We start from the raw sequence: 8668 nt of genomic DNA on the forward strand, positions 1-8668 counted from the left end.
GGCAAGCACTTATTCTACTGAGCCATCTCCCCGGCCCCTGGAGAGTTTTCTTAAGGAAAGGACTTCCGTGGGTTTTCAGGGGTACTAGAGCGTTAATGCCTCCCATCATGGAAGACAGAGTGTGCTTCTCCAGGCACCAGAATCCTGGCCAGGACTCTCAATTTCTGGTGAAGACTCTGTTATATTTCTTCAAGCTATTAGTCATGAGGGGAGTAAATATTCCATGGAGCTTCCCATACCCCCATGTCAGTTGTCTATGTCAAAGCCAAGTGACCTGTCCAGGGTAGCTCAGAGTTCTCCACAAAATTTCAAATGTAGAGTCCTGAGTTCAGTAGAAACTTTGGTTATAGCTATTTAATTGCTTTGAGGTTATAGAAGAACTCTATATATGCTCATGTCTTTGCAAAAGAAAATATAGTCCTCAATGAGACACTGAGCAGTGGAGAGCTAGTCTCCTATTTCCTATCCTTTCTAGAAAAACCACAAATGTCATTTATTGTCCCTTTCTCTACCTCACCTATCATTTGTTCAAAAACCACTGTCTGCTTCTCTGAAAAGGATATTCTGTACACTCCTAAATAATGGCTGATCCACTTGAAGCTTATTTGGACTTAATACTGTTTTCTTGTCTAGGTTTCCTGGAACTCGATTTGCATCACACAATTATCCCAGCAAAATCATCAGAGAAATGCAATTTAGACATGATTCCAGACTTGAAAGCCATGAACCCCCTTAAGGCCAAGACCGCCTCACTCTTTGAGCAGAAGTCCATGAAGGGATGGTGGCCATGCTACACAGATAAAGATGGCTGTCGCGTGATGGCTGTATGAGTGTTTCTTGCTTGGTGTTTTTTATTTTATTTTTGGTGGAACTGGGTTTAAGGTGGCTAAGTGTTTGTTGTTATTGTTTTGTTTTGTTTTTTTGCAGAACCGGGGATTGAACTCATGCCCTTGTGCTTGCCAGGGGAGTGCTTATTCCACTGAGCCATGTCCCTGGCTGTTTCTTGCTTGGGAATCATGCATTCCTTTTATCATTTAGGTCTTCCCCTTTATCCATAAATTACCCCAGGAAAGATAGGGAAGTGTTAAATTGGTTGAAAAAAGTTTGTACCTGGGACTATAGGAAAAGCTGGGAGATACTCTGAGCATGTACTTGGGGGAAGGTGAACAGGTTAGATAGTAAAAGTGTCGGAGCCCAAATGGTTGTATATTTTCTTAGAACACTCTGGTCCTTCTTTACCTTGAAAATTAATTTATGCTGAGCTGCCAGTATAATTTAGTATGGAAAAAAAGAGTTCAAATTTGAGCTTTTCAGGGCTGGCGAGAAAGCTCAGCGGACTAAGTGCCTGCTTCAGCAAGCACAGGGACCAGGATTTGATCCTGTCCCGGCCCCCAGGTGCACCAAGTTGGCAACTGAGTGTGGGTGTGGTAGTGCACACCTGTAATCCCACCACTGAGGAGGGTAAAAACATGAGGATCAGTACAAGTCTGAGCTGCATAGTGAGACCCTGTACCAAACATTTAAAAGAAAGAAAACAAATTTGAGCTTTTCTATCTTTAAAAAAGTGATGGAAGGGGCCGGGGAAATAGCTCAATAGAATAAGCGCTTGCCTGGCAAGTTCAGGGGCCTGAGTTCAATCCCCGGTTCTGCCAAAAAAAAAAAAGTGATGGAAGCAGGGAGTGCTAAGAAGGCCTTAACCCATAAATATGTTTGGGGAATGCAAATTTTTTTTGTCATAGAAGCAGTAGTGCAACATACTATACCATGACACAAAAGACGACCTGATTTATTACATAAATTAATTGGCTAACATTTAGTATCAGTTATGAACCAGATTCATAATCTTATTTTCAATACAACATTGATATGTAATTTTCATAAACTGCACCCCTTCACAGTGTCCAATTCAGTGAATTTTGGACAAGGTATGCACCCATGAAACCAACCCCATAATCAAGTGCCAGCGTCTTCCTGTGACCCCAGAAGTTTCCTATGTACTCTGGGGTTCACTGCTTCCTCTCTTCCAGCCCCAGGAAATCACTGACCTGCTTTCTGTCACTACAGATTAGTTTGCACATAAATTTATTTAGTTCTGTTAACAATCCCATCAAGTAGATATTCTCGGGCTGGTGAGATGGCTCAGTGGTCTAAAGCACCTACTTAGAACAAGCTTAGCAAAGCATCAGGGACCGCGGTTCAATTCCCCAGCACCACATGCCAGCCAGCCCCGCCCCCTGGTGGGCGGAGCCGGCCACACACACACACAAGTAGATATTCTCTCCATTTTGTAGACTCACAAGGCAGACTTGGAGAAATGGAACAACTCGCCGAATTCCAATGCCCAGTTTTCTCTGGGTTATAAGTGAATGAGTCACTTGTACGCCTCTGCCTAAGTAAATGTCAGCATCAAGCCTTCTCAAGTCCTTGGGGATTTAGTGGGCTTTCCTAGGTGCTAGAAAGTCTGTTAAAACTTCTTATCAAAGAAGGGACATATCTAGATTTCTTTGTGCCTCGATCCCCCACAAGCAGATAGTAATAGGACCTTTCTAGGGCTGCTAGAATCATTACCTATAATTACCTATATAGAAGGCTTAAGTAGCACTGGCACATCCTTCAGGAACCTATCCATTAGGTAGCAGCACCTATCCATTCATCCATCCTTTTCACGGATTAGGCTAATGCACACCACATACCTACTAAGTGCTGGCACCACTGTGCATAGTAGGGGTAGAAAATGAAAGGCACGTCCCTGCTTTCTTAAGCCTGCAGTTAGTGCTCCACAAACGTTAGGTATTTTTCTGGGCAGAGTGGTCTGGGCCCATGTAAAGTTGCAAAGAAAGGTGTGTGTATATGCAGGCAGTTGATTGATGTGAGAATGCTCGAATGACAGGGGCATGAAGAATGGAAAACAGGAAGGAGGGGAAGCAATCTGTCCTCTTTGTTTCCCATGTGGAGTCAGTTCAGAAACACATGAAGAGGAAATGTGAAGAAATCTCTTGAGGAAAATTTAAAGCAATCTAAGGATTGTTTTACAAGAATAAAATCATTGCTCAGGGAATACTTTATAGATTGAAGTAAAAATATTTGTGAAACGTGATGTCATGTGTTTAACCTGTTCTGCTTTACTGAAGGGGAAAGTTGAGATGACACTGGAGGTCCTCAATGAGAAGGAAGCCGATGAGAGGCCAGCTGGAAAGGGGCGGGATGAACCCAACATGAACCCCAAGCTGGACCCACCAAAGTGAGAGGCCCTCTGTGTTCTCTGTGCTGTCTGATCCTCAAACACCTGCACTTTGAAAAACCACCTTCCAGTGGCTTTGTGCAATGGACTAGCTGCTGTGCCAATTTTATACTTGACAGTGATCTGTGGGGCAGGGGGTGGAAAAATGGGGGCTCTGGTTTCACTTTGACCATTTTCCTTCCCTGGGAAGCAAAGTTCAGGGTTTTCAGCATCTCAAGATGCTATACTGGGTACCCAGGCCTTTCTCAGCCACTGTAGAGAACAGTAGTGTTTCCTGAGTTGATGTTACCGGCTATTCCTAACAGCACTTGTTCCCCAAGTTGGGAAGGTAATACCATTTCTTTGTACTGCAGCCGACCAGAAACCTCCTTCCTCTGGTTCACCAACCCATGCAAGACTATGCGGTTCATTGTGTGGCGCCGATTCAAGTGGGTCATCATAGGCCTGCTCATCCTGCTCATCTTGCTGCTCTTCCTGGCTGTGCTCCTCTACTCCTTGCCGGTAGGAAGCCTGGGTCTCTCCTCTTGGCTCTCTTTGGGTGACTCTGTGCTCAAGTGTCTAACTTGGCATTTGCTAGTACTGCTGCTCAAAAGAAGGACCCATTTAGCAGCTATGGCACTGCACCCTTACATATTTGGAAAATGTGTTGTGTTCCATGATTAAAATTACATTTCTAGGGCTTCATAAATTATAGTCAGTACTTTATGGGCTTAAAAAACACTGGTTTCAGGAATCTTGGAAGAAGCACTCAGGTGGGGATCAGTATGCTATATGTCTGGACTGTGAACATCATTCCTGGAACACAAGGATCCCCTGTGTGGGCTCACAATGGGGCTCCTCAAACCCCATACTCACCCAAGCTAGATAGTTGATCCTTCTGCTCCTATTATTTATTGCTCTTAGTTGTCCAGGTAGCTTTGTGCACCTTTTTAAATCTAGATTTTATTGTAAAAGGCCCATATCACGTCTAACCTCTCTCTAAATTCCCCCCATAATCACCCAAATGGGAGGTTTGGCCATGTACTTAGAAGTCTTAGCTTCATTCCTCCATTCATTAAATGCATTGACATCTACTGATGGCTAGAATTAGGATGTAGAGATAGCCAAGGCATGATTTCTGCCCATGAATAGCTCATAGTCTGGGGACAAGTAGGCCTTTGAACATATACATAATGCAGGAAGCAAGCTGTTACAGAGGTATGAACAAATGACAGCAGGAGTTCATTGCTGAGGACATTTTTGAGGGGGTGATATTTAAACTCAGTTTGATAAGTGGAGAAGGGATGGTCCAGGCAGAGGAACTGTGGACAGAAGCAAGGTGAGTGGCTCCAAGTGTCGCAGAAGGCATCCATAAGCTTGTGCACCAGTCATAGTTTTGTATTTAGTAACATAGTCATGCAGCCACAGTAGCAGTTTTGTTTGTTTTGGTGCTGTGGATGGTACCCAGGCCCTGGTGCCTGTGCTCTGCCCAAAGCAACAGTCCCAGGCCAGTATGGTTTTGAGTCTTCATCTTTTCCCAAACTAATACTTGTAGTTTTCTACTCCAGCTATACCAGTCAGTCTTGACCATTTAAAACTTCACATAATTACTTCTTTTTCCTGGCTTAGATTCTACTGATGTAAACCAGGATAGGGGAAAACACTCTCCCTCTAGAGGGCATTTGTCAAACTCTGGAGACATTCTGGCTGTTAGAATTGGAGGGATTTTCTGCCAGTTGGTGGGTGGAGGCCAGGGGTACTGTTATGAAGCACCCTGCAGTGCACAGAACAACCCCACTACAAAGAACCATCCGGCCCTCCACATCCATACTGCTGATACTGAGAAACTCGACCTTAAAATAGGTATGGAAAAAAAGTAGGCATGTAGATACTCTGACATATCCAGACATACACTATTTCTGTTTCCTTTCCAGAACTATTTGTCAATGAAGATCGTGAAGCCAAATGTATAATGAAAACAAAGACTTCCTTTCAAGAGTCATCAGGCAATGAAGGATTCTGTGTCTTTGTGGAAAAAATTCAAACGTGATTTTATGTTTGAGGCTACAGCTCGGGGCATGTTGTACTACTTTATCAAAGCCTATATCCATCCCCAGAACATCTAAATCCTAGAAAATCAGGCCCATGAGCAACATTTTTATCTTACTATCTTTTGAAGTATTAAAAGTTTTATTTTCTAAATTTTAAACAGCTTTTTCAGAATATTTTTCAAGGTGGCTGGTTCCATTTAAAAATCATCTTTTTATGTGTCTTCTACTCTGTGATGCAGACTTGAAAATTGCTGAAAAAGAATTTGAAAATTTCTATATCTTGACAGCACATACTTTCTATTTATAACTTAGGAAAAAAGACTGCATTATATAAACAGAATAGTTACAGTCATTATTATTTATGCCTGCAACCATTTTTATGATATTTTGTATGGATCAAGATCATGAAACTCTACTCCACCTCTATTGTGAACACAATTAAAAATGTGCCACTTTTCACATGTAGCTGTTTGTTATGTCTGCTGGCTTAGTTGGGATGGAGGCATCTTCCCTGATCTGGGATGGAATTACCTAACTTCCATTTGATCATATACCCTTCATAAGTGTGCTGCTAAATTAGGCAGTGGGTCCCACTAAAGCTAATATTAGCAGAGATTAACACTTGGGCTCAGGGGTAAGGCATGTGACTAGCATGTGTGAGATCCTGGGTTCAATCCCTGGCATCCCAAAAATAAAAGCTGACAATTATTAAAGGAACTTACTCTGTGTACAGCATTACTGTACATGCTTTATGTGTATAACTAATTGGGCCTTCCAAAGAACCCTATAAAGTTAGGTAGGTAACACTAATGTTAACCCCATCTTACAGTTCAAAATTGAGGGACAAAGAGGTTAAGTAACTTGCCCAAGGCCACACAGCCAACAAACGATGGAGCTGGAATTTAGACCCAGGTATTCTAGTTTCTTAATGTTTCTTAACTGCAGTACTACATACAACAGCAGTGGGAGATCTGTTAAGAGGAACAGTCTGGTGTGACTGCACTCCAATACCAAAGCCAGCATCTTTTCTAGAGTGCGTGAGGTCAGCATGCAATCCTATCCAAGCAGCAAATGAGGACTGAGGGGAACAAGAAATGATACAACAGCAGCACTGCTATTTAGACAAATTTATATACATTTGGACAAAGTTATACTACAAAGAGTTGGTGCTATTGTTGACACATTCCATGGTTTGGGAAGGGGAGATCACTATGGCTTTATTTTCTTTTTTGTGCTAGGCATCAAGTAACCCAGGACCTTACACTTGCTAGGCAAGTACTCTACAACTGAGCTACATCCCTGACTCATGATTTTGATATTTTAATTCCTTTAAATTTTCTGGCAAAATTCTGATCAGTCAGTGTGTTCATAAAAGCATCAAGAGACACAGCTTTGGCTGAATCTGTGTACTCGCTGATCCCTGGGCACTTGGTACCCTCCTTCTGGGGAGATTCTCATGTCTCCACTCCCACACAGCCACCATCCTCACCCTCCCTGGCAACACTCTTACCCACCTGACCAAAAAGGCCAGGCTCTTTTTCATACCTATTGGGCCCCAAAGTAATGCTTGAATTTTAAAAATATTTGTGCCTTTTGACTTAATGGTTGGACCTAAAAGCACCAAATCCAAGAAAGTAATCAGGCAGCCAAAGGTCCATGTGTAAAAATGTGTTTCAGGGTTTCTTATAATGGTACAAACCATGAACAGCCGAAATGGCCATGAAGAGGGGAAGGAATACAAGGTAAAATCCTGTACATCAGTTTATAAATTTTAAAAAGTCTCATGTACAAAAAATGAAAAATAGAAAAGCATTATTAAATATCTACATAAAATAAAGACCCAAATGCTTATGCATATACATAAGGAAAGGCATCAAAATGGTCATAGTAGAAGAGTTAAGCAAAGTTCATATTTGTACAAATGTATATGATAATTATAAATATTAATCCACATTAAAGGCTAATTTTTTTCCTATAAAACCATGAGTTCAAGTTTTATAAACTAGCTATCCTTTGTCTCATTTGGTAGCTATGCATATATGAATTATCTTCACATCAGACTATAAGCTTTTTCAAGGCGCAAAGAATGCCCACAGGGTCGTACCCCAAGGGTACCATGGAGTAGCAGGCCTGGATTTGCATCCTGAACCATACTTCAGATTCCTCCATCATTTGAAAGAAATAATACCACCTCCCTGGACCAAGGTGAGGGCTGCTATTTGTAAAGTGCCTTAATAACATCCAGTGGCCAGAAGGTTCTCAGTACATGGTAGTTTAGGTGCTACATTTCAACTGGTTATTAGGAGCTGTCCTAGTTTCACAAACAGAACTATAAAGAGTTCTTTTTATTCTGTCTAGACAAACTTTACATAGGAGACTGTTACAGTTTGTGTCTAGTTGTCCCCCCAAAACCTCATGCAGTCATGCAGGGGACTTCTACACTTTGTGATTAACTCATGATCCACTGGAATGATGGGTGTGAGTGCTGCTGGGATTATGGGTGTGTGTACTACACCCAGCCTGGGGAGGATAGCCTGAATGCAACTTAAGGGAGACAGACCTGCTGTCTGTACCCATTGTTGCTGCTACTCCTCCCATTGGCTCTTACTGTTTTGCTGTTTTCCACTGCCATGAACTGCTACCCTCTGCCACACGCTGCTCTGCCTTGGAGCCAGCTGAGTAGGGAGTGAAACCTTCACTGTGAGCTAAATAAACCTTTCCTTCCTTAATTTTGGGTATTGGGTATTTTGTCCCAGCAACAAGAGAAAAGTAAGACAGAGACACTCACTAAGCAGGAGGAAAACAAAAGCAAGATAAAAGCTGTCTCACCTGCCAAGACCCAAGAAGGAGGATTTCACATCCATAAGGTAGGAAAAGAGGGTGAGTTCTTGCCACCTCAGACACTGTTCTAATGGTTACTCTGTGTTTGGTGAGAGTGGAAACACTTGCACTGTTCCAGTGATAGAAGATAACATGCCCTTCCTTGTTCCATCAGCTCACCACAATAGCCCCATTGATATTACAAGGCTGACTCAGTGTCATGAAGAGTGGGCAGCTACCCACAGGCTAGGCAGCCAAGTACAGATAAAACCTTCCAGCCCTTTCAAGTCATGTTGTTCCTACACCCTAACTAATGCTTTCTAACAATATCATGCCATCTTGCTTGGATCTTAACTAGCGGTCTACAGCTTTTATCTAATTTAGAGAACATTCTGATTAGGAAAGAGAGGTATTATTTTTTTTAATGACATTTTCTTAGAGAACAAGTAACTTCGCAAATGATCACTGTTCTAGGAAAAATATTGCTTGAAAATTTTCACAACCAGTGTGCACTAGTATGGGCCAATCAGAATAGCTGCCTAGATATGTTAGATAGAAAAAGACCATAAGAAACAAA

At 42.1% G+C, this 8668-nt stretch overlaps 1 protein-coding gene across 5 annotated transcripts in view; it reads left to right on the forward strand.

The window, feature by feature from the left end:
- Positions 1 to 5733, forward strand: part of Myof (myoferlin) — a 184033-nt gene extending 178300 nt beyond the window's left edge. For all 5 annotated transcript variants that reach the window (XM_023716196.1, XM_023716198.1, XM_023716197.1 and 2 more), the window contains 4 exons: positions 634 to 824; positions 3132 to 3241; positions 3595 to 3742; positions 5155 to 5733. In XM_023716196.1, coding sequence (XP_023571964.1) covers positions 634 to 824; positions 3132 to 3241; positions 3595 to 3742; positions 5155 to 5193 — 488 coding nt within the window. In that variant the 3' untranslated portion in view covers positions 5194 to 5733. The remainder of the gene's footprint in view (positions 1 to 633; positions 825 to 3131; positions 3242 to 3594; positions 3743 to 5154) is intronic.
- The last annotated feature ends 2935 nt before the right edge of the window (positions 5734 to 8668 follow it).

Source organism: Octodon degus, unplaced genomic scaffold (genome assembly GCF_000260255.1).
Source record: "Octodon degus isolate 3935 unplaced genomic scaffold, OctDeg1.0 scaffold00046, whole genome shotgun sequence".
NCBI classification, from domain to species: domain Eukaryota; kingdom Metazoa; phylum Chordata; class Mammalia; order Rodentia; family Octodontidae; genus Octodon; species Octodon degus.